The 26,426-nt window shown below is 41.1% G+C and overlaps 1 protein-coding gene across 1 annotated transcript in view; it reads left to right on the top strand.

Moving 5' to 3' along the window:
* The window catches only part of Stk39 (serine/threonine kinase 39), a 256,276-nt gene that overhangs the window by 179,804 nt on the left and 50,046 nt on the right, over positions 1–26,426 (top strand). The window contains exons 15-16 of the mRNA XM_052182622.1: positions 21,037–21,089; positions 24,939–25,007. Coding sequence (XP_052038582.1) covers positions 21,037–21,089; positions 24,939–25,007 — 122 coding nt within the window. The remainder of the gene's footprint in view (positions 1–21,036; positions 21,090–24,938; positions 25,008–26,426) is intronic.

The raw sequence follows: 26,426 nt of genomic DNA, 5'->3' as shown, positions 1-26,426 counted from the left end.
TGAGCTCTGAGAAGGGAACCCTGGCCTTAGATTGGAGGAAGCACTGTTGACAGGGAAAGAGCCACAGTTAGTACAGGAAAGGAGACCAGACACCCAGCAAAGATGCTGGGAGCTGCATGCAGCTTGAGAACAACTCTCATGTTTGCACATCACACAGACAATTAGAAGAGTTAACCATTCTTAGGAAAATGCAATATTCAGATTTTTAAATCATCTGGAGAAAGGGGATCTCTGCACACACGGTACAAAGAATGTAGAGATAGATCATGAAGATCATAAAAAATTTTCAAAAACAAAAGTCTGAAGTACTTCTCCCTAGTACTCAGTGTAAGTCACAACTGTAAATCCTACAACATAGATGAGAGTTTAGCAGGGATATCACTTTTCATACAGGATGGAAATAGCTTGCTCTTGGTAGACCTAAATGTATCCTTTGGAACTTTATTGTCTTTTTTCTAACTATATTCTAATAATTTGGCTGCAAGGATGGAAAGTACTGCAAGATTTTGTTCTAATTGTAACAGGTGTCTATCACAGAATGCCTCGCTCTAGAGTTTGAATATGGACCCTGTCGAAGAACACAGTCTGGAGTCCAGCATGATTCTGGACATGCTGACTAGTGTCTTTATACTCTCTCTCCAGACTATGTTCCCACGTGGTCGAAGACCAGTGCTGTATTATTGTTCAGAAGTATCCTCTGAGCCTGCCATAATTCCCAATGCATGGAAATCCTTAAATACTTTCTGTTAAATATAAATTAGAGGGTGGAGAGATGGACCCCCTAATGCTTGGACCCCCCACTGGTGAAATGCTTGATATTCGAATGTGAGAACCTGAGTTTGGATCCCCAGAGCCTGTTTTAGAGCCAGGGATGACAGCCGGTATCTGTAATTCCAGCACCAGAGTGGTGGAGACAGGAACATGCCTGGAGAGCACTGGCTACTTATTTCACCCAAATCACATAGCTCCGCGTTTCTCAACCTTTGGGTCTCCACCCATTTGGTTCATTTTAAACCACTGGAAAACAGATATTTACATTTCAATTCATAACAGTAGCAAAATTAGTTTTGACGTAGCAATGAAAATAATTTTATGGTTGCCTCAACGTGAGGAACTGTATGATGGGTCGCACCATTAGCAAGGTTGAGACCCACTTATCTAGCTGTGTGTTCAGTCAGAGACACTGTCTCAGAAGAAATGGAGAGGAATCAAGGAACATGGCTATGTCAACCTTTGGTCTCAGTGTGCACACCCTCACATACTCACACACAAATACAGGAACACATAAACATGTACACATACTTATGCACACACACAAAAAATGTAGATTTAACTTCCCCTGTGTTATTTGACATGGGCACAACACCCAATTATTTTAAAACCAAGGCACTATTTATATTTACTTAATGAAAAGGAAATTGGAAGACATTCCTTTGAAAGTCCAGTTTGATGGGGCATATGTGTGTGTGCTAAGACATACATTATCCATGCAACTTCCATTGTGCATAAAGCCTAAGGAACAGTGCAACTCTATTGGCTCACAGTTGCCTGTACTAAGCAGAGAGTTGCCAACACCCTGTTCTATTCCGGGAGTACTTTTAAAGTGTGCGCTCTGTCAGACTCGGGGAGCCTTAACTTACCAGAGCGAGCCCCTGAGTGAACAACGTGGAGACTGGAATCGATGCAAAAAGCAAGAGGAATTTTATTTAATCCAGCACGCTGGGGTCGCCCTGCACACAGGGAGAGAACGACCATGTGCAGCAGGCTTTGTGAGCCTTTATACAGTCCTCAGGGCCGCCACCATCAAGCACACTGTGATTGGCAGAACAGGGTTACCTTTAAAGTAATTGGTTGTTAGGGGATGAGGTAGGTGGCCAACGGACTCTGGGCCTTCCCTAGCTGCAGGGACCTCCCTGTGGTCCAAAGTTCCTGAGCTAGCCCTTTCATGCTCAACAGCAAAGTGGTGGTGTTTCAGCTGCCAAGAGCAAAGAACCCTTAGCAGCTGGCAGAAAAGATGGACATACACATTTGGTTTTGGTCTGATGAGTTTGGTCCTTGACAATCTAAGGTTTTAAAAAATAGAAACGGTTCTCAGTCAATGAGAAGGTTTATGCTTTTAAACCTACCATTTTTTTAAAGTCTTCATTACTCACACAATGAGTCTTTGTAAGGCAATTTGATACTCCCTTTTTAGAGAGTACCACTCTCTTTTTAAAAGTAATACTTGTTCCATAGAGGAAATTTGCAAAGTGTACAAAGCTATAAAGAACATGACTACCCATCAGGCCATTATTTCTAAGGAAAAAAAATGTGATCAACATTTGTATGTATTTTCTGCTTTTCCTTTTACATTGAGTATCTTTTAAAACCATTCCAATTATAGTGCATAGGCCATTTTGTGCTCTTCTTTTTATGCTTAGGATTATGCCATAACCATTTTCAAATGTTATTAGAAATTATTTCCACAAACAAAATTTTAATAGCTGTATATGAGCATATCTTTCTGTTACTTCAGTGCAGTTTACTAGACTTCTCATCACAGGAGATCTAATTTGGATCCAGATTTTTAATATCATAAACTGTGTTCTAAAAGCTGACTTTATGTAGAAAACTGTCAATTTTCTAATTTATTTCACATAAAACTTTCATTGATGTGGAATGGGGTCAAGGGATATAACCTTATTAAATATTTTGGAAACATGTTGCCAAACGATTCTGTCAAAAGTGGTATCTGTTTATACCCCTGATGGCGGTGAAGGAAGGTCTAGTAGACTGTATCCTTAGCAGCATTGTCTGTTCCCCATTATCATTTTGTAATTTTTACTAATTTAATTTGATATATTACCTAGGAATCATTGAATTTTATAGCTTGCATTTCTGCTGAGCCAAGTGTTAAGATCCTCAGGTGGATAGAATTGAGGAGCTCATGAAAAGACCTTTGGGTAGTTACTGAGTTTCCAATCCACTAAAATAATTAACTCTGAATTTAAAAATAACTCTTTTCAAAGTTAAATTTCCTTTAAAATTGTACATACTTTAAAAATTGTACACGAAACTGTACATACTTGTGAGCAAATTGATGTTTCTATTCTTACTCTAAAAGAATTCATGCCATGTTACCCTATGTGATTTAATCTAAACAAGTCAAGCCTAAAGCCCCTCTTGTAATGAGAATGTTTAATATAAAGCAGATAAACAAATTAAATGGTTCTGGAGTACTCTGAACTTATCCTTTAAGGATAAAATGTTACGGTATCAACTGTTCATCTCAGCCCCTTTCCTAGCCTCTCCGAGAAGCCTCCTGCCTAGGATGCCCCACCCTCTGCCTTACTCTGCCAGTGGTGACCGGAGCCTCGCTGCAGGCCATCCTTACTGGCTTGGAGAGGACAGAAGTAGGTGTCCAAGAGTCAACCAGCAACAGATACCCGGGTGGGTCCCTCTGAAGAATGCTTCTCTTGACATCTTTGCTTCGAACCCTGTCTGGTTATGTGACTGATTCTTCTTCCTCCCACGGAGGATTGCGCCCACCTCTGGAAGCTCTGTTGGTTCCCTGCTGTTCTCTCATTTCTAGAGCCAGAGTGAAGATGCATTGAATACATGAAGCCCGTCCGATGCCTGGAAGTGATCAGTAACACGGCCCTGTGTTTCCAAAGGTGCAAGGGGACATGCTCAGTCTAACCTATAGTCTAACCTTCTAATGATTAAAGATTACACAGGTGACTGAATTTGGGGAACCTGTATCAGTCTTCCTCTAGTCTAGTTACATCATCCTCCGCTCCAGCCAACCGATCCTTTGCCTGGAGAAGCTCCGTCTCAAGGATTGCAACATAACAATCTGGGCTGATCATGGATGTTCTGGCAGAAAAGCTTGGTTCTTGGCCAACCAGTCCTTGCCTGTGTCAATGGAGAAAATCTACAAAGTAGCTTTGAAGTTCCTTAGCTATCTTCCCCTCAAGTTAGGAGTTTAGTAGACTCGACTGTTTCCTGACTTTAAGTCACGCACTGTGAAGGCTCAGAATTGGTGCTTGTTCAGATACTTGCACTTCTCTCTAAGACATGTTTCTATTTAAGGAGAGGACCAATATGTGTAGGAGCGGCAGTGTATGAAGGAGTGGAAATTTTGTTAGGGTCTAACGTCTGAGACAAGAGCTTTCTTCAGGACAGAAGGTCACACTACCTGATGCACAGTAGCTTTCTTTCTAGTTTCAAAGTCTGTGATTAGTCAAAAGACTATTGAGTAAGCTGCACATTTCTTCATTCCTGTGTGTTCTCTAGAGCATTTCTGGGTGTCCTGTATGTATCTACGCTGAATACATGAGTTTCTGTCTCCTCCATTTTTAATTCACTCATTGTTATGACTTCGATCTTAACTTCCTAGAAAGAATTGAACATTTCTACTTAATTAAATGGTTTCTGTTATATTTTGTTGAAGTTTGAGAAATTAGGTTCAGTACATAGTTTCCGCTTCTTAGGCATTATGTAAGAAGAAACCAAGGAACAACTAAGATACTCTTTGCTTTCAAAAACCACCCATTACCATCTTGTAGGTTTAAATAGTAGTTATATTATCTTCTTACTATAATTATTCTAAAATTGAAAGGGACTTATAGAAAAGAAAAATCTTAATTCAGATAGTTAAATGAAACTAAATTGCACATTTCATTTTCCGTGATTTTCGGGATGAATTCAGGGCCTCTTGCCTGCTTGGTAAGTGCTTTGCTACCTAGTCAGTTCTGCAACCCAGGAATCATCCTTTGTGTTACAAGCATCCTTATTTCCATCTTTTGAGACTCATCTACTGTAGAAATCTTTTTTTTTTCATTTACAGCCAGTCAAAAACATGAACAACCATTCTGGACATAGGGAGTTTCAAGGCCAGACTTAATCACAGCCTGCTTTGATACCGGCTCCCGTTCTTTCAAATACACAGCTGCTTGGCAGCCAGGCCCACACTCTAGTTCATAAAAAGCCTTTCAGGTCATTAAAAAATGTTTTATTAATGGGCACATCAACAGGATAAAGGAGGTCAGTATGCTAAAGTGCACATAAAAATGAGAATTGTATTTTTTTCCTCTCCCACTTGGCTCAGCAGGAGCTCCTATTACTGTGCTAAAAAGTTATATAATGAGCAAGGCACCCGGCTGCTCATTTGGTGAGCCAAGCAGATTGCTAATGTGGAGGGGACAAAACATGCAAATGTCATCTTTCTATACTCCCTGCTATCACTGATAGCCAGGAGTGATTATGAGTGACAGAGCCATAATGGCGGTGATGAGTCCCGGTTAAAGAGCACTGTGACTTGGGAACACTCTCCCTTCCAGTGGTTTTGAGTCCAGACAGGCTCAGGATGGTGGATCACACAGTGTCTGTGAAGCGTGTGCACCTTTTGCGGTGCCCGTGAAGAAAGTCAAAAGGACTGCTCACACCGTGGACCTGGGTGCTGGTCTTGCATCTCTGTGGTCTGGGAATTGAATTCCCACAGCTGACAGACAGGAGCCCACCCTTGAGCCATGTTTCAGAAACAAACATTTCTAACTGTGATTGTGGACCTAGGGTCTTTGATTTGAGCAAATGGAGTAGAGTATGTACATTAGCTGTAACAGAAGGACGTGTGAGATAGATTATCAGGAGAATGACCTGCTTGTCGAGGGTTCACTTTGTACTGTGATCATGGTCAAAGTTCTCAGATCATCCCAGTGACAGTCTCTGCTGCTTTTATAAGCTGTGCTAGAGACCAGTGTCATTTCTATCTGCAGATAATCCAGTCATAATTTTTTTTTATAAATGAACAAACAAAACAAAAAACAAGAACAAAAAAACACCAACTCAAACCAAAAGAAGCCTTGGTGATCCTTGAAAAGATACAGACCTGCCCATGCTTGGAATATCACATTCATGCTGGGTTTATGGGAGAAGCCGTTGTAGGACGCACTGGAAGTTTGACATGTGCACTCGCTCAGGTTGGGTGAAGAAGGATATCTTAGTTATGTTTCTCATTTCTGTGACAAAATATCCAACAAAACCCCCTTAAGGTGGTGTTTGAATTACTTTTAAACTGCTGTGACAAAGCACTATGACCAGAGCAACTTACAAAAGAAAGCATTTAATTAGAGGCTTGCTCACAGTTTCAGAGTATGAGTCCATGACTCTCGTGGTGGGGAGCATGGCAGCAGGCAGGCGTGGTGCCTGAGCAGTGGCTGAGACCACACCTCCTCCAACAAAGCCACACCTCCTAATCCTGCCTAAACAGTTCCACCAATTTCCAATTAAGCATTTAAATACATGAGCCTATGGAGGCTGTTTTCATTCAAACAGCTGTGAGTTTGAATGGGTTATTTTGGCTCAGAGTTTGAGGGACTGCAATTCTTTTTTGTTTTTTTGTTTTTTGTTTGTTTTGTTTTTTTGGATTTGGTTTTTTCGAGACAGGGTTTCTCTGTATAGACCTGGCTGTCCAGGAACTCACTCGGTAGACCAGGCTGGCCTCAGACTCAGAAATCCACCTGCCTCTGCCTCCCGGAGTGCTGGGACTGCAGGCATGCACCACCACTGCCTGGCTGGGACTGCAATTCTTAATGGCAGGAAAGGCATGGTGGCTGGGGCATGAGATGGTTGAAATTCTCTATGTCCATAGTAAGGAAGCAGTAAGAGTGATATGGTGGTATCAAGCTCCTATTCAGGGTGAGTCTTCTCCCCTTGTATTCCCCAGAAATACTGTCAGAGACTTATTCAGAGGTGTGTTTCCTAGGTCATTCTAAATCTGTTGAAATTGACCTCGAAGACTAACCATGATAGATGAGGAAGATTATGGGACCAGGACTAGAACCCAACATCCAGAACTCGGTGGCTGAATACTGTGTTGGTCAACACCTATATTTTCGTGTTGCAGAGTGGATGTGTGTATACTTGCCCATCCAAACCATCTGTAATCAGACCCTCCCATTAGCATTATGCTGTGAGCATTTACTGTACTGACTTCACTGGAATGATGAACTTGGAAAACCAAGTCAAATCCTGTGAAGGCCAGATTATTGGAACTTCGGGAACATACTTTTTGTTCTCTTTTAACTTCCTGAAAAACCACACCAAAGAATCTGAAGAGAGGTCAGCAGAAGAGAGGCTGCTACAGAGAGGCGTGCCCTATTTGCTGTGCACCAATCACAGCCTATGCCTGACCATCCTGTAGCTCTTTGCACGAGTGGCTTAGCAAAAGAGTTTTAAAAGCGCAAATATGTCATTTCTAAATTACTATGCACACCCAAGTGCTGACCATAGCTAGTATATCCTAAAATTTTGCCTAGACTGAGCTTACAGTCCCCGCTGCTGGCTTTGGGTGCTGCTCTTGTCAGAAATCTGAGTTGTGCAGCAACTTAAGTGCTTTTGGCACAGAAACTTTTTGTTGTTGATGTTAATTTGTTTGCTTGTTTGTTTGTTTCCATTTGGCCACGTTTATACCTAGGAACGTTGTTAAGTGTATTGCATTTCACATAATACAGCGCAGCAGGAAAGGGGTAATTCAGTCAATTTAATTTAAAAAATATTTACTGATCCTTTTAAATATTAATTTAAAAAATATTTACTAGGTCCCAGGTCCTGCTGCGCACACTGGGGAAGTTATCACATGACGTAAAGCCCACACTGCCCTGCTGTCAGACGTGGGTTTGTGGAGAAGGCGCATCCCTGATTCCTGATCGCCTTATCCCTCCATCTTCATCGAGGACATTTAGCCATTTGCCTTCTCTAATCAAATACTTCTCTTGCTTTAAATTAAAGTTGACAGTGAATCAATGACTATCTCATTTTGTCAGAAACCAATAGAGAGGAGTTCTGCCATTGCATTAACCACATGTGAAGGGGTCCTCATGGCTGTGCTGGGGAAGCCCTTTCCCTGCCAAGGCCCGGGCACTGGTGTTAGTGCCTTCTTGAAAGAACACGGATTGGAACTTACTGTAACTGGTCAAATAGTGTATCCAGCTCTATGGAGTGAGAATTCTTACACATTCCGTCTGACCTCTTCTTCCTTGAGTCAGAAGGTCAAGAAATCTAAACTAATTAAAAAAAAGTACTAGTGATTAACAGCCTGGATTCGCGTAGATGCACTATGAAAGAAACGGTTGGACATACCTTCTCTAGTGGTCCTATATAAGAATACATTACCCATAGTTCTTGACTCTTGGACTCATCACGAGAGATGCTGCTCAAGATTTTCCAACATGTTTTTAAAAATCATAGGTATTATTGCTAAAAAATATGCTACTGGCTATTTTTGTGTCATACTGATCAAAAAAATCAAATCCCTTTGATTTCTTTTAAGCACATAAGATAATACTGAATAATATTGGAATATGGTAATACTGAATTTATTGGAATAAGAAAGTTAATGCAGATTTCTTGTTCTCTTGCTGGCCAAATTTGAAAGAATTTATTATCCATTCACTTCATATACTCTTGAGGCTTTATTAAAATTCTCTGGGATACATACATTCTTGTTCTTGTTGTTGTTCCTGTTTGGGGGAGGCTCTCGTTGTATAGTTCAGGCTGACCATAATAAACTCACGATCCTTCTTATTCTCCCTAGTGCTGGGATTACAGGCCTGGGAACCGTGTATGGTAGCTCTACTTAAAATTTGTGCAGAATCATCTCTCCTCTCTTCTGGATGTAGGAGGTTTGGGAATTCAGTTGGGGACATTGTCCAGGTTTTCATCAGACATATAGGGTGCCTGTTGGAAATTTTATGCATTTGCCAATATATGCTCCTTAGGTTTTGATTATCTGTCTGTGCAAAAAATTTCATAGTGCCTTTGCTCAAGAGTCATGCACACTGGATTGCAAATGCATTTGCTTATAAGCACTACCTTGAAATACATTGACAGGGAAAATGCCCTCGCAGTTTGCTCGAAGTGCACACAGAATGCTGCCTGTTTCCCACAGATGTTTCACCTATATGAAACACCTGTGGTCAGTACTTAGGCAATCAGGACCACTTCAGATACCTATCAGGGACCACAGGCTGGTAATGTCTCCATGCGGCACTTGATAAATGAGCTTCTGGTGCCCAGGAAGAGAGGTTGGGACAGGTTGTCCTTTCCTCTGCACTCTACAGGCTTCTTCTGTGAAGGTAAATCATCAGGAAACAAAGCACTTTGGCTGTATTATTTCAGCTTCTAGCAGAAACGCCATCACTCAAGTAAGATTTAATATCGTGCCCGCAGCATGTGGAAGGAAAAATGTGCATCTTTTGCTTCACATAGTTGAAGACATTTATATGAAAAATAGTTTCTGTCTTTTACAGAATAGAGTTGAAGACATTGTTAGGTGTCCCTTATGGAAGAGATTCCATAATTTTTTTTTCTCCTTGAAATTAAAGTCAAGGTAAAGAAATCCACCTTGCATGTTTCTATGTTGGAAAAGTAATAACTGTATAGGTCTCCCTCTGCCTGCCTTAGCAACAAGCTAGGTGGGACTGACTGACTTCTCTACTTGCCTGGAGCAACCGGCATCTTATATAGATAGTGACATCACTTCCTTCTATTTGTCTAATTTCTGCTTTCTTAGTTAATTAATCAATGTATTTATTTAGCTGCTGTTCTGTGCTTCAGACTCCTAGCCTTGTACCGTTGTAAGCATTGCTGTACCCTGGTCCCTGCCCTCTGCCTCCACTTGCTTAACACCTAAATGTTCATCATCATGTGTTTACATTGATTTTATAAGAACTAAAGGATAGACAAAGAAAACGATACTTTATGCTAACTAGAGTTGGTGATGGTTCATGCCTTAAATACGTAAACTTTTTAAAAACAGTATGTTCCTCCTGGAATCTTCCACCGCTAAATCAGCTCCCCTCTCTGTAGTGGACCTCCCCAGTCTGCATAATTACACCTACTATGATACTATGTCTCAGTTCCAAGAAGACATTCATTACCTTTGCCCTAGAGGTATCTACATTCTTGTTAGGAAAGACTTAGGGTGTTGGCTTGGAAACCTAATGCACTGAAGAGAGGCGTCTCCAGCCAAGCAGTGATGACTGATTTGTGTGAATTAAATGGAATGCGTCCTATACTATTAGGCACAACAGATGTTGATATGATCCAGAAGGGCATATACAGACCTTCCTACAGTAAAGCCGAGTTTATCTTTGACCAGACTGTGGTGTTTGTTCTGCCAGCTGGACAGCAGTCAGCTTGCTTGAATCGCTTTTTTTCCCCCCACTTATGATCCCAGATAGAAATAAGTTCAGTGCACATATGCACATGCGGAAAGGACTACTTACTATAGTGAAAATAGAACTTCATAATCTTGACAGGAAGAAGTATTTACACAATAATATAGTCTCTTGTGATTTATCATAGCTGGGGCATAACTCAATTGATTTTGTGGTATGTAGGTGAAATGTTATTAAAATTTTATGTATTCTACTATGAAGTAAACAGAGAAGAGTGTTTCCACTTTGAAATTCAGGATGGTAGGTAAACAAGTACTTGTTTTACTTCTGTGTCTTTATAGTGAACTTTTATGTCATTTTAGAAAGTAAGGAAAGAAAGCAGAGCTGAGGTTGAAGGTGGGAGGGAGGAGGCATCTGTCTTCACAGCCTGGCGGCTCCCGGGACAGAAAAGACCACCAGGGGTGCAGATTTACTTTTGGATGAAACATACTTTCGTAGGGGAGCAGCTGTGCAGGTGACTGTTGCGACATCTCAGCGCTGTAAGGCCTATCAGTAGTTCCTACATATGTGGCTCTCATGTGACCTCTAGCCACAGCAAAACAAACAGCCAGGATTGTGGGATCGTGATGGACTGTTGATCTAAAGCCCCGGGTTGCAGCATGGTCACCTGGAAGCAACTGAGGCTTAAGATGGGTTCCATTTGCAGCATAGCCTGAAGACGATTAGTGCTTAAGAGCACATTCTTTATGAATACATGAAGACACTGTTCTGAAAAAATACTGTGTGCAGTTTGATGGAGGAGTGTGGGTGTAGTGTAGCTGTAGTTGTGTACATGGTTTGTCTCTGTGTGTGTGCTTTGTGTATGTGTATGCATGTAGAGTGTGTATGTATTTTGTAGGAATGTATGTGTACAGAGTGTGTATGAAGTATGAGTATGTATGTATGTATGTAGAGTGTGTATGTGTATTGTGTGTATGTATGCAGAGTGTGTATGTCTTGTGTGTGTAAATTGTACATGTGGTGTGTATGTATGTATGTATGTATGTATGTATTTAGAGTCTGTATGTGTGTGTGTATGTAGCCTGCGTATGTGGTGTTTATATATGTGCTGGGTGTATATGTGATATGTGTGAGTGAGTGTATATGTGAGGTGTGTGTGTATGTATGTGCTGTATGGTATATTTGTTTGTGCCTGATATTCCATATTTTGTTGTTATTAAATGGATCATTGTGAATGTCTTATCTCTTTGATGTTGGCTTATGTTTATGAATCAGTGTACACAAAGTTTTTGAATGCTATCAGGCTATATTTCCTAAGCCAGGGTCATATTTATAGATAAAAGGAAATATTATGCTGCATTGTTTTTGCCTTAGGAACTCTCACTAGTTTTTTTTTTAAAGACTATCTTGTGGTGAGTTAATGCAAAGGCAAGGTTAGACAGGGACTGTAGGAGACACAGGTACCATTCTCCCATTCCTGAGCATATGCCTCCTGGTACACGGAGACAGTGCTGAGAGGTTAGCAAGAGTCCTCAACCTTATATCTGTTCCAGTGACTCACTGCCTGTAACAGTTCTGCTACAGTGTCTCACTCCCTGTAACAATTCTGCTACAGTGTCTCACTGCCTGTAACAATTCTGCTACAGTGTCTCACTGTCATGCCTCACTGCCTGTAACAATTCTGCTACAGTGTCTCACTGCATGTAACAATTCTGCTACAGTGTCTCACAGCCTGTAACAATTCTGCTACAGTGTCTCATTGCTTGTAACAAGTCTGCTACAGTGTCTCACTGTATGTAATAATTCTGCTACAGTGTCTCACTGCCTGTAATAATTCTGCTACAGTGTTTCACTGCCTGCAATGATTTGTACCTGGGTCTGGGATGCACTTGAGGGAAGAGTCTCTATTAGATATTGAAGCTTTCAGCCAGCCCTGACTGTACTTCAAGAACCAACCATAAACAGAGTGCAGTGGTCTAGAAGCCTCAGTTCCCAGGTCTGAGTGCCATTTCTGCATTAATAGCTCCCAGCATGGGCTTGACACCTAGTAGGTGATCAATAAGGATTTATGGAGTATTGAGTGAATTAACCAGCTGTGTAATCTTAGGCAAGCCACTTAATCCTTTGCTTCAGTTGCTTCACCAGAGGAAAGAAGGGAATGGATAAAGTGACCTCTAGGGCTCCTTTTGGTTGTAATAGTATACGATTCTGTGCTTGACCCTCTACCTGAGAGGAAGATGAATTTGGCACGGGTTTGAAAGATGAATTGCAATGAGAGTCAGGAATGGGAAATGGGCTATCCTCAGAATTGTCTGACATTACTCCTATAAAGGGGTTCTACCACTGGTTGATACACACACGCGCACACACACACACACACACACACACACACACAAGTATATGTATTTACATACGTAGTATGCATATATGTATGTGTATATATACATATATGTGTATGTCTATAAATACATGACTGTATCTATATATATGGATATATATGTATGTGTATATATATCTGTACATATATATATATATATATATACATATACACTCATATGTGCATATATATACTTGTGTTTATTTTGTATGTGTGGTACACCCACAGTGCACAGATAGAGGTCAGTGAACAACCTGTAGGAGTTGAGTCTCTCCTTTCTACCCCATTGGGTCTGCGCATTAAACCTGTGATCAGCCTTGGTGACAGTTGCCTTCACCTGCTAAGCCATCTCACTGGTCCCCTCATAGTGGGTCTTCTTTCTAGTTTTCAGATGCTAGCTGTCATCCTCTGAGGTGCTCATCAACTCTTCAAGGACTGGAGTGATGATTTCCCCCCATGTCCATGCTCATCAAAATAGCCGAGGCATAATGATTCCTCATGGCTGTGCCAGGAGTTCTCAGAGCCTTGCCACAAAGCTTTAATCTTGCAGGAAGCATCACCTCCTCCCTCCTGCAGAGGAAGAGCGATAGCATGGGTACTGAACATGACCACTAATCACTGCTCTGTCGGGCTCTGCATGGGCGTCTCCAGGTTCCAAAGGCTCCCGAAAATTTAGTCAAGATTGCAGCAGAGAAGCCAGAACATTAGAAAGGACATTGATTCCGAGCGACACGGCGGCAGCACGGGGGTGGCTCTCCTCCGGGTGCTTGCTGCTGGCCTATGTTGTAAGCTCCTTCAGCTTCTCCTAATTTTTCATGTTCCATTTCTTATACTGTAACTGTTTGCATCCTGGGCTACATCTGCCTGCAAGGAGCATAGCCTAAACACCCTTTGACTGCCCTTTCACTCTATACATCTTCAGCTTGTGCAATAGGAACCGATAGGCATGCTGTATGAAGTGTCCGTTGTCCATTAAATCAGTTATTCTAATTTGAGTTTGGTGACACGGTGCTGCAGTGAAGTGGTGGAGGAGTGGATACCTGGAGTAATCTCAGGGAATGGTACCCGCATGTCCAGGTTGTCGACTTCAGAGCAAAGGCAGAGATGTGTATTGGCAGGAAGAGCAACACTTCGCATCTGGAATGTACTGAGATTTTGGTGTCTGTTCGCGCTTCTGTGGAAAGATAGCATGTAAGCAATTGGGTAATGGATTTACAGCTCCAGAGAGGTTGCTGGGATTGAGTTATAGATTTGAAATTAATCATTCAGTGAGAGAATAAGAAGAGATGGGACTTGAGCCATGAGGGTCCAGGAAGCTGAGAGTGCAGAGAAGGCAGCTAGGGAACAGGGGAAGGACAGAGGTGCTGTCTCAGAAGCCTGGGGACATTTCTAAAACTGTGACAGATGATTTTCATTCATTCATTCATTCAGTCATTCACTCCGAACATATTTGTACATCCTTAGGCACTATGGTGCATACCAAAAGACCCCTAAGCACTAAGGAAATAATCACATAATTGCCTTTGTGCAAAATCTAGCACAGAAGTGTGAAACCTAGACAGCCAGCAAGGAAGAAGTGGATTCAGCCACATCCAGCCACCTCCCTCTCCTTCACTGGTAACACAGGGCAGGATGGTAACAATTGGGCTTGGGGAGACCAAGCAGGACAGCAGAGGTTTCTTGGAAGGGGCTGGTGCTGGGTCCACCACAGTGCTGTGTTGCCCACTATTTCACACACTGAGGGGAGACAGGAGTTGAGCAGGGGAAGCAGGGGAGCCAAGGGTGGGAAGATCGGCAGGAGTTAGGAATGGCTTGCTAATCTGTTGTTGTTGTTGCTGCTGCTGTGACAGAGAGAGTCTCTATTGGTGGCAGAGGCATGACACCAGGTGACTAAAGCAGAAGGTTGAGACAATACCTTTCAGCCATAAACATGAAGCAAGGAGAGCAATCTGGAAGGAGTGAACTCTATATCTACTATCAAAGTAACATTTTCCCACCAGCTAGGCTCCACCTCCTAATGCCTCCACATCCTTCCCAAGCAGTGCCACCAAGTGGAGACCAAGTGATTCAAGTATGGAGCCTATGGGGGGGGGCATTCCTCATTCAGACCACCACAGGAGCCTAAGGCATAACAAGGACTTCGAAGTTTGTTCGGAGAATGACCAAACCAACCCTGCTCAGTCCCCATCTCCTGACACTGATGATGTTCTGTGGAATAACTTTCCATATACAAGCTTGCTGAGGGACCTGTTCAGGCCACAGCAGCTAGAAATTACCTCTTCCTTTTCACAGCTGAGAAAATAGGTCATGGGAGGCCTAAGAAATGGTTCGTCGGTTTGAATCCAGACTTTGTCTTTTCAGCTCACATTGTGTCATCCTCCTGTTGTAGCGTCTTCCTAAAGTAGAGGAGAAAAGGCCAGCTCCAGAGGATCTGTAGTCCGTCTTTACCTCATGCTGTGGAGACAGTCGTATATCAGGGCAATGTAAGGCTGCAAGCAAGCTGAGCGGAAGATGAACCTCTTCCTGATCGGTGCCAATGGTCTCTTCCTCCCTGAGACGGGGCGCTTTCTAGAACTTGTGTTCATACCTTTCTTTTCCCTTGGAATTTTAGGCAAAAGTAAGGAAAAAATACCAGCAGTTTTTGCATTATGGACTTTGAGGGAGGGGCAACATCTATGACCCCTTGATTCTTCCAGCCTCACAGGACTTCTGATGGCTCTGCTGACCCCAGGGCAGCTGAATGTCACTGCAGTTGGAATATACCGATGCCAGGTGCTTTTACCAATGCCCTTTGGCAACTTGAACGTGTACATCTCTTCCTAACATGAGGTTCTCGAAGCTCATAAACCCCCATACTACTGTCAGCACTGGCGAAGAGACGGTAGCCTGAAGCTGGAGGATTCTGCTGGTCCTGAGCCTGCACTTTGGTTTTAGGACCCTCCAAGAATAGTGACTGTCAGATAGCCCTAATAGGTGGCCAGGTGACTCCGACAGCCTGTGAAATCTCTATAGCTTCTCAGCCTCGCTGCTCTCAGCCCACTAGGCAGTTACCTGCTTTCCCGTGTGTTCCTTGCCACCATAGCTGTCTCCTTGGCGTGTTCACTGTTTCACTTGACGATGAACTGACAGCACAAGAAGAACTAAACGCATTCCAACCTAGACTATGAACTCAGTTTGGGCACAGAATAAAACCAAACTAATAAAACACCGCCCCCACCTTCCCAAATCACACACTGACCATTGTTGAATGACAGGTGCTGAATGCTTGAAACCACTTCAAATTTTCAAGATCGTATTTTCCCTTTGATTAAATTTCTCTGGACTTAGTTTTCTTTCCCATGATTAATTTTTCCAGTGCTCACGTCCTGTGAGTCAGTGCATTATTTATGACCTTTTTTTGTAGATTCTTAAAAATAACATCAAAGTCTTAGCATTTCAGAAAAGTTTGTGTGCTTCCACTTCCCAGAGTTTGTGTGCTAACATCAACAGATACCACACTTTACACTCAGCCTCGCTAGCGAGTGTTCTCAGACTTCATTGAACTCTGTGCTGACCATCAACACATGGAAGTTATGCTTCAACAGACCAAACTACGGGGTTTGCATATGATGTCAAAGGTGACGTGTCTCTTGAAAGTTTCAACAACTTCAGTCAATCCCAATTCTTGTCTGTCTGTCACCAGTAAGTGGTGGGAATCGGTTGTGTCCCCTCCATGGGGACCAGCTTTTCTCTACTGGCCCCAATCTCACCTGAGTTCGGTAAGACACCCCCTTCCTTATTCTTTGAAAGCTCCGGTAGCAGTGCATAAAAATCGCCAGTGACCGTGGAAATCCGTACAAGTGAGACGAAGAGGAATCTGGCAGACCCATCAAACCACCCATGTAACCAAGCAGCTGGCCATTAGAAGCTTACTCTTACGTTTATGTTTTTTGCAGAATGAGATACAAACAGGCTTATTCATCGACTCACTGTTTGTAGTCGTTAAGGTTTGGAAGCAGTCTCTACACGGGGTAGAAAGAGCTTCAAGAAGAATGTGGCAGGAGAGTGGGAAGCTATGTCATTATAGGGAAAAGGAGCTTAGATTTGGAAATTTCAAGGTGCATGATTAACTTAAAACTAAGGCACAGCATGCTGCCACTGAATTTGCAGCTGTATTAAAAAGAATGTGAAAGCTTTCAGTGAACTGATATTTAGAAGTTTAAGATACATTATTAACTTAAACTTAAAACTAAGGCACAAAATAGTGGATAGAGTAATCTGCCCTTGGGGGTGGGAAGGGGGAAAAAGAGGGAGTTGGAGGAGAGAGGGGAGGAGAGGAGGAGAGAGAGAGAGAGAGAGAGAGAGAGAGAGAGAGAGAGAGAGAGAGAGAGACAGACAGACACAGAGACAGAGGAAGAAGATGGCACAAAGCCTGCTGTCTGTCTAGGTCTTCAAGTGAAGAGAGCGAGTGAGAGATCAAACAGTTGCAGGATATGCAGTCATGTCGTATCGCACGTCTCATTTGTAAGAATAAGTTTCATGTACAATGCTTTGCTGTTTGCATTTCTGAAAAGGGTTATGCCTGCAATGAGCAGTAAGAAGTTTAGCTTTACCAAATTTAATAGCTCTTATTTTAGGATTAAGGAAGATTTTTTTTAAGAGTCAGCAGCCTGGGCCTAGAAACTCTACTGCTAAGCTGCACAGGCTATTTCTGGCCTTAAACCCTCCCTGTCTCCTACTTCCCCGAAATCCAGAGTAGCCTGTGCCATATCAATTAAAGGGAATGTACTTTCAATTAAAGGTGTAAGTATGAGCCTGAAAAGATTAATTCTTTATAAAAGGATGACCTTCAGTAGTTAGGTCCAATTAGGCACTTTTCCAAGTATATATCATCTTGATGGGACAAGTCTACTACTTACAATCAATCACAGTGATCTTTTCAAAGGTGGGACTTAGGTTCAGAGTCATAAAGAGCGATTGCGGGGAGGCAAACTCCTCAGTCGATGTCTGGTCTGCGGGGATTATGAAGGTTGGTTACTGCCTCTGTGATATTAGTATTTTATAAAATTAGCATGTTCATGAGGATGTTCTGGGTGCAGCTCACGCATACACTTCTTTTACCGTGGCCTGAGTAGAGAAAACTAATTTAGGCAAGAGCAGTTAGGTGAGGGAGGAGCAGTGACACCGATTAATATTCAACTAAGTGCCTTCAGTTTTCTCTCCTTGAGCCATTTCCTTATTAAATTGAATACTAGTCCTTCCTTTCTTAGTCATCCTTCTCTTACTAGATTACTTTGGTTTCAATTTAATGTTTGCTTATATAGAGCATCCACAACCAAGGCTATTAATGAGGCTTTCGATGTTTATGTGGTAGCAACATGTAAAATCTTGGAAGATGTTGCTTTCTCTTAAAAGTGAAATGACTTGAGTCTTTCTGTGTATATCAGGCATTTTCAGGACAGACAGAACTGTTTGTGGTCATTCTACCATACATTAAAATTAGAAACAAGGGAGACAGTGAATGTAATTATGTAAAATGGGGATGGGGTGGTGGGCATTGGGAAGCAGAATACAGACGCAGAGATATTTTGAATATCTCCATAGCTGACTGTTGGAATCAAATGGAGAAATATACAGCTACCATTAACACAAGAATCTGAAGTACTCAATTCTCCTACATAATATTTCTCATATAACATATAAAGTATGTTGGAAGCAACATGCTTTAAATGATCTGTGGATTTCTTTCAATGGCTAATAGAATATGAAGATTTAGGCACATATGACCAGTTGTTATACTCTATTTAGGGAATACTCTGCCTTGTTTTAAGTCTAACTTCTCTCAGATTCTTTCTACAGTCCTGCCATACCCAACTTCATGTTTGTTGCCCCCTCTTCCAACATGCAGAAAACAAAAGAAAATGTAAGGAAATAAAATAAGAGAATTACAGAACAATAATTTCATGTGGTGTCCATTGTGTTGGCAACTACTCCTGGGCATGGGGCCTGCTCTGGCATGTGGCTGATAGACCCAGTGTTACTTCATTAGAGAAAACTGAGCCCCACCCCCCTTTCCCAGGACTTACCGATTTCAAATAAGGGTGGTGTGTTGTGTTCACTTCTCCTCCTCCTTCCTGGGGTTTTGCCTGCCTTGAGACTGCAGGCCTCGTGCATGCTTCACTGACTCTGTGTATCCATGTTTATCAGTCCTGTTGGGTCTAGAAGACATGTTTCCCTCCAGGTTTTCACCATCTCTGACTCAAAAGAGATATAACCCACTTGGAGTCCTGGAGTTCTCCCTTGTTGACATAAGATGTCATTGCCTCCCCTTTATATGGTGAATCCATTTACATTCCTTTACATGTGTATGTATACTTTAAGAGGCTTCTACTGTAATGGGTTTCCAGACTCGCTTTCAAAAGGCCTGTAGTGTTAGTTGTTCCTCCAGATAGTCCCTCCTTTATCCTTACCTCCACCCTCCTCCCCATTTACTCCTCCTATTCTGCTTTGCCCATTTTCCCTTTATAAGGCAATACTCTACTTCTAGAGGATACTTTTAATACACTGCAAATGCTGTGTAAGTCATTGTTACATTGTTGAAAAAACGTTGAGTGTAGGCTTACTTTTCACTGTGGACACTTTTGACCTGCAGTCGGTTGATTCTGAGGAGAGAAGCCAGCGTTACCAGGCCTATAGTTCAGTTATCCTGGGAGTTCACAGGCTCCCTCTAGAATGTATGAGGGCAGAGCATTTATAATGTTAAGAAATCAATTGCTACATCACTTATTCCTTTACACATATGTTATTAGTGGATTTTTCCTTATGGAACTTGGTGAATTGCAGCACACGAGCTATAAATACTCAGCCATATGAAATGATTCAGTCTGCTCGTGCATTTATTTTTCTTTTGTGAGGGACAAAAGTTTCCCATTGAAGATCAAATCCAAGTCCACACACATTTTAGACAAGTGCTCTAGTTTGGAGATAAGCCCTCAATCAGTACTCATTTATAAAATATTTGAATTAAAATTAGGAAAGTTAACTGGTTTTCTTTCAAGTAAATTGAAGAACATGTACATTTTTATTGACTCTGGATTCTAAAACAGAAAACCAGTTCTAAAATGGTTTCTGACACTCCACTGTTGTCTCCACTGTTATGTTGACTACCACTGTTCTGGATGGATGGATGGATAGATAGATAGATAGATAGATAGATAGATAGATAGATAGATATTCTAGGGTGAGAATCCACACTCTTCACTAGTGAGAGTTCCACACAATGGAAGCATAGCTGTAAGACCTCAGCCCTTGGAGGGTGATCGGCAAACTCCAGATGGCAAAACCTGAGGGCAGATCAGATGCAGATTTCTAAGTTCAGGAACATCTGGTGTTGGGTTCTTTCCCTCTTCTTTTGCCTCTCCTCCTTGTGGAACGGTATTAAATGTGGCAATGAGAAGGGCGTTCTCCAAGTGGATGCAGGGTCCTTTCCAGCTCCTGGCCTCCTTAGCCTTAGTGTGGTCTGAGTTGATAGCCCAAAAGTATAGGGATGCTTTTGGACTAAAGGGTCCAGGAACACATCAACTTTATCCTCTTTGAGCATGGTCCACAGAGACCATAAGATATCATCACACAGGGTTGAGAAATACACCTGGTGTGTTTGATAGATCTACTTAGTCATACATAGAAGGAAGAGGAGCATCATCAGGAGCATGCGTTTGGGTTTTGTTCCTGTCTCACGCAGTCTAACCCCTGAACCTGACAATCCTGTTACTGATTCCTAGGTGGGTTACTCAGGCTGTTCTTACTGACATGATTTGTGTGTGTGTGTGTTACTTTTAATAGTTTACAGCTCACCTTATCATTACTTGAACTTTATATGAATAGTGAAATTCTGTTATATTTCTCCAAGTGTGATTTAGTTTGTTAAATACATACTTATGTATGTATTTTAGTTTCCATATCTTATAGAATGTTTATTATTCCATGGGAAGTTTTGAAATATTCAGAGGTTGGTTCCTGAATTTAGAAAAGACTTTTAACAAGTACATATTCTTGTGGGGTTTTTTCATATGATTTAATATATGACACTTGTCTTGAACTCATTACAGAGACTGTTGTTCCTGATGCATTGCTTTAAAATTTGGTTACTAAACTGCTACTGTCATATTCAGGGGAATATGACAACTGTACAATATACCACTTAGATGATATGCTTCTAAAGATGTGTATTCTGAAATTAGATTTAAGCTTGTTGAATTAGTATGGCTTTTATAAAATGAACATTTTTTTGGGGGGATTTTGTGTTATCATCATGTTCGTGTGAGGCAAATGTCATCAAATATATCTATTCAGTTATTGCTATCATAACTATATCTTCCACTTGAGAAGATATTTGGAGGAACCCTAAAACTGTAAAATTCTGCCTCCATGTTAGTGGTGTCTTATAAAAATTGAGAGTAATTTGGTTTGATTAAACTCTGCCTCATTAGGTTTTAATGTGCTTTATGTTATGTGTTTCAGAAACTCCAGAAAGGAACTTAATGACATACGATTTGAGTTTACTCCAGGAAGAGGCAAGTTTTAATTGAAATTATTATTTTGGTGGAACAAGAAACAAATGAAAAATTGATTACAAGTGTATGGTTGTAATTTGCTGTTCAAAAATATTTTGTCTACAAACAAACAAAGAGAGAAAGAACTTGTTAATTGTATGGATTCTAAAGTACTACTCACTATATGAATCCCAGAGGTACATGTGGCATGGGGTATATACTCACGTAAATTAGATATATTAGCTTAACCATGAAAATATGCATGGGCTGGTAATGCAGCTTTTAATGGAAATGACAGTAGGTGTCACCCCACAGGCTAACAAACTCTGCCTCTCTTATGGACACCATGTAATTTGAATATATCCAGTATGCTACTTCCACTGCTTAATGGCTGGACTGCTTGTTCATACATCTCCTGGATACCAGAAGACAAGGCCATGTATTATTTTTATTTTGTTATTATCTTTTGCAACAGACATAGAGTCTGGACATGTAGAAGAACATCACGTAGCATAAGGAACAATATAGATTACATTATTTACTGTATATCCTCAATAGTCTAGAGAAGTAAAAATCAGATGCTAATACATGCTCATAAGTTTGCAAGTATTTTCCATGGCCCGAGGTTTCTTCATTTTATGTACGCATAAAGAGTCTCCTCAAGGACTGCCCTGAATACCTTTGTAAAGTACAGTGGTCTCATGCATGCTGATAGTGTCCATAAGTTCATAGCTCCATGTTTGTTCTATGTATCAGAGCTCTGCATAAATTTCAGCTCCAGTAAGTGAGGTTGTTAAACCATCAAAAGCCTAAAGAACGAGGACTCACTTGACTTGAGAGCTACTCAGTAAGCTGCCCCCGTCTCCGTCCTGTTCTCACCTGTGAGAAGACACTGGCTCAGCGGCCCAGAGGAGCCAGAGTGTATGACAGGCACTTCAAGCATTGGTGTGTCCTGTCTATATACGTTCATGAGAAGTTGGTTTTTAAGTACTGTCAGTCAAATAAATTATGCTCCTAGGCCTGAAATGTTTGTGGTCCCAGATTTACTCCAGTCCTGATCATGAGTCCTCTATAAAAGCAAAGATTAGATGATTCCCTAAATATTTGAATTAGATAAAAATATGAAGTACCTTCTCCAAAATAAATGCCATGGGCCCTAATGAGCCCACTAACTGGGTTTTCTTTTCAAGTGTGACCATCGTTAATAATTTTAGATTGGTCTGTGAGATTGTACAACAGCAGTCATATTTAACAAAAGGCCATCCATTTTGTCATAATATAAACACATTGACCAGGCAATGTTGTGAATAAGATCTGGTAATTATATAATAGATGTTTCAAGTACAAGAAGGAGCAGATTCTTATGGTGAGGTTGCTTCTTTTCATCCAGTTGTTTAAAATCGACTACAGCAATGAAAATCAATTTTAATTTTAAGGACTAACAAAGGAATGGATTTCCATCTTGAGGATTTGCGTGGACAAGCTGGTCCCGTCACCACTGGCCCATTAGCACTGCCTCTGGCAGCCTCCTTTGCCGGGGATTGATGAATAGTCTCTTCTTTTGTTGCCAAGGTGGAAACCATAGCAGTGACCTGTCCAGTAATTGTCCTTTACTGGAAAGTGAGGACAGGCCTGTTAGTACTGGTCGCACTGTCTGTGCCATTCCTGGTGTTTCCTGTTCCTCAGGCATCCTCTGTGATACCTCCATGCGTATACACCTCATGCGTATTATGTTCATGCTGTCTATAAACAGGCATAGTTGTATATAACATAAGATAGGACGGGCACACAGACCCAATCTCTGTTGTCTTTTGAAGACACACTCTTTTAATTATTATGTCGTTGTATACTCTGGAAAGTAGATGCTAAGATGTAATGTTTTTACCTGTTTAGCATCAATGTAGAATAAATTTCTAGGAAACTTTAAATAATCATTTCATACTTCTGATCTTAACTATTACAGGTGTCTTTACTTACTTGTGGAGGAAATGACCTCTGAATGCCATAAACAGAAACAGAGTATTCCTGCCTTTGTCCGGCTAGTGTTAGCCATCTGCCACTTTGATAAGATCCAGCTGGTGCCCAAGAGACCTGAAAATAGGACATGCTATCCAGTTTAATCACCAGGGAGTGGCTATCACTTGGGCCCTGGCTTAAGGGCCAGCCCTTGGTGTAGCTGTGCTTGACAAGTCCCTTTTCAGCTGCCTTCTGAGAGGGTAGCTGCTTGCTGAAATGTAAGATTCAGATGGTATAACTGCTAGCCAGTCACTTGAGGCGTAAATGGCTTCCTACAAGTCTACCACTCAGCACCTTCATTAAATGAAGAACTGGTTTATCTCCAGGAAGACAGAGATTCTGAATGCTAGCAACTTCAGAAAGAGAGAGTCATTCTCAGAACATAACCATTTAGTAATCTATCCTCAAGTCCCCTCATGTGGGATCATTCCATGAGAGACCTTCATTAACTTTATTTTTAACCTTTGACAAAAGGAGAAGGCCCAAGACAAGTTTACCTTGTGTGGAGTTCACTGTTTAGTGAGCTTTCTATGTAATCCCTGTCATCCATTTCTGATGGTTGCATCCCATTATGAAATGGGAGCAAAACACAACCCTTGGAAACATCAAGTTGTGTTTTTGTCCTTTCTGGAGAATGAGTGAAGGCGACAAGCAGTGTACGATGAGTGTGAGGTGTCCTTTGCTGTGGCTGTGTTATCACCACCACTACTCATTGTATTCTTAGTGTCACACACCAAGTAAAATACTTTAAATCCTCCAAAATGTGGAAATCAGGTCCTATGCATGTATGTGCATGCATATAGCATGCATATGAAGTGTATATGTACACACAACTGTGCTACCCTGTAAGCTCATTGTGTAGTCGCCACAGCTGGTTAATGCAGAGGGTAGATTTCTGCAATTCTGCCTTGATGTTTGCTTGATGCGGCAGCTCTGTGGTTGGGTGTTCCTTGGCTTTAGGAAACACTTACCACGCTGTTTGTAGCCAGAGCTACCAGGTGACTGTTAGAACATCCGAAAGCCATGGAGACCAAAACGTCTCCTTCATGGTAACACAGGGTTCTGTCATAGTTCTTTTGAGCATATTTTAATATGTTGTTCCTCCTTGAACAGATAGATAGAAGTTAGCAGTGTTACCCAGCTCATTCATAACCTCTCCATTAAGTGATCTTGGCCTCACTCACTCACTCACTCACTCACTTGTTACAAGCCTGTTCAGTCCCATCTTTATGAGATTGCCAACTCCTGTCACTTACCATTGAGAAACTGCATTAATTTACCCAGCCACGCTTTCTCAGAGAATGAATCTGTTGCTATCAAATGATCAATGTTGTGTTAAAGGAGTTTCTTAATAGCACACATTTAAATAGTTCATCTTAATAGTCCAGCAAGCCCCATGGGCTGTTTGTACCAAGAATAAGGTTGTGTCAGATCCTACCCAATCAACCTTCGCTATAAATTCTTAACTCCACGGCGGACGAGTGATTGAAAGGGATTGATGGCAGCTGGAGTTAACCTTGGCAAGAAGAAGCAATGTCATGATGAACACTTAGGTCTTCCAGCGTGTACTAGTGGATTAATCGAGACGGTGGCCAGCAAGGAAGGTTTTTGGTTCACCAAAAATGAAATATTTTCACAGTAACATCTGTTAGATAAAAAACAAAATACAAATTACGTGTGGGAAAATATACCTCATGGTGTTTCTGATTTTTTTTTCCTAATAGGATCTGAATAGATGGATTAAAGTCATGTGGGTGATTTTAGTAAATGAAATGTATGGTTTTTTTGGATTGGGCTGGGCTGTTGATTTTTATGTTCTGGTTTCTAATACATATTCATCTCACATTTGGACAGATACAGCAGATGGTGTGTCTCAGGAGCTCTTCTCTGCTGGCTTGGTTGACGGTCATGATGTAGTTATAGGTAAATTGATTTTTAGTATGCAGTATCATTTTGTTGATATATCAAATGCAAATGTGTTTAGAGGCAAAATCTTTCATTAAGGAATAATTCATTCTGAAATGTAAAAGAGAATCTTCATAAATTCTTATGTTTTTGTGAAATTGCATTAAGAATCATATTTAATTTTCTTCAAAGGTGTCTTGTATATTTCCCTCCCATTTATGTAAACATGATTTATCCGATGAGCTATTATAAATATCACAGAGAACAAATCATATAGTAGTTCTGCATTTAGGTTGGAGCAGGCCTTAAAGAACATTCAATCGAATTCATTTGTTGTACAGCTAAGGAAGCAGATCTTAGGAAAGTTTTGTGTTTCTCAGACCCATACAGTGGGATGTGCAGTCCCTTTACTTTGAAACACTGGATCTTTCTACCATTCATCTTTTTTTTTTTCTGAATAAAAAAATAGGCCCGCATGTAGCTAGGGAAGCTTACGTGAGCCTGGCATGTTGATAGAGCAAGTGGTTGCAGGCCACTCTGTCAAGGACCGGGAGGTCAGAAGTCCCGTAGCATTATCTGAGAAAAGCTGGGGTAGCTGCCACTCCTCACTCAACAGCTCGTGCTCCCTTGGAAACAAAGAGTCTATGAGGCTTTTAAAATGTGGACGGCCACCGTGTTTGTTAATGATTGAGTGATAAGTTTACTTAATATGTGAATGATAAAACACTGGATCAGTTGTAATAACATTAATAAAAAGGTATTGAGGTATTCTTCAAAAATAATTCTTCAAAATATTCTTCAAAAAAAGTAATGTTTGAGATTTCATGTTGGTTTTTTTTTTTTTTTTTAACTGTATCTGTTTGAAATAGGTTATCTGTCTGTGTAGCCCAGGCTATCCTGGAATTTGCCATGTAATCCAGGCTAGCCTCAAACTCACAGAGATCACTTGTCTCTGCCTTCCCGGTGTTGGGATTAAATGTGTGCACCATCATGCCCAGTTCCCTATTCTACTTTTTAAAGAATTCAGTTATTCTAAATAAGTCTTTGCTCAATGACAGTGGAATGTGTGACTCAGGGAATTTGAGGTGAATGCACATCTATAAGAACTGGCTTCTAGAAACATGGTAATATAGATCACTGAAAAGTAAATTTCTGTATTTTATTTCAATGAGGATACACTGGGTTAAAGTGCAACTTATAATTCTGGCTAAAAACTCAGTATCACCGTCCTATATAAACAACTGATGGCAAATGCAAAATAGGGAAAATAAATCCTTTTGCATTAATTATAGGCAAAGTGGAAACAGTTACAGCTCTCAATCCTTTGCCAAGTCATGAGTACATAAGGAGACACGCCATATTCTAAGTACAATTTACACATATATGTGTACACAGTTGTGTATGCATGTGCTTGTATCCCCTCAGCCACCGTTATCT

The sequence above is a fragment of the Apodemus sylvaticus genome, chromosome 5, assembly GCF_947179515.1.
Source record: "Apodemus sylvaticus chromosome 5, mApoSyl1.1, whole genome shotgun sequence".
In the NCBI taxonomy this organism is placed as follows: domain Eukaryota; kingdom Metazoa; phylum Chordata; class Mammalia; order Rodentia; family Muridae; genus Apodemus; species Apodemus sylvaticus.
This window is presented reverse-complemented; position numbering and strand designations above follow the sequence as displayed.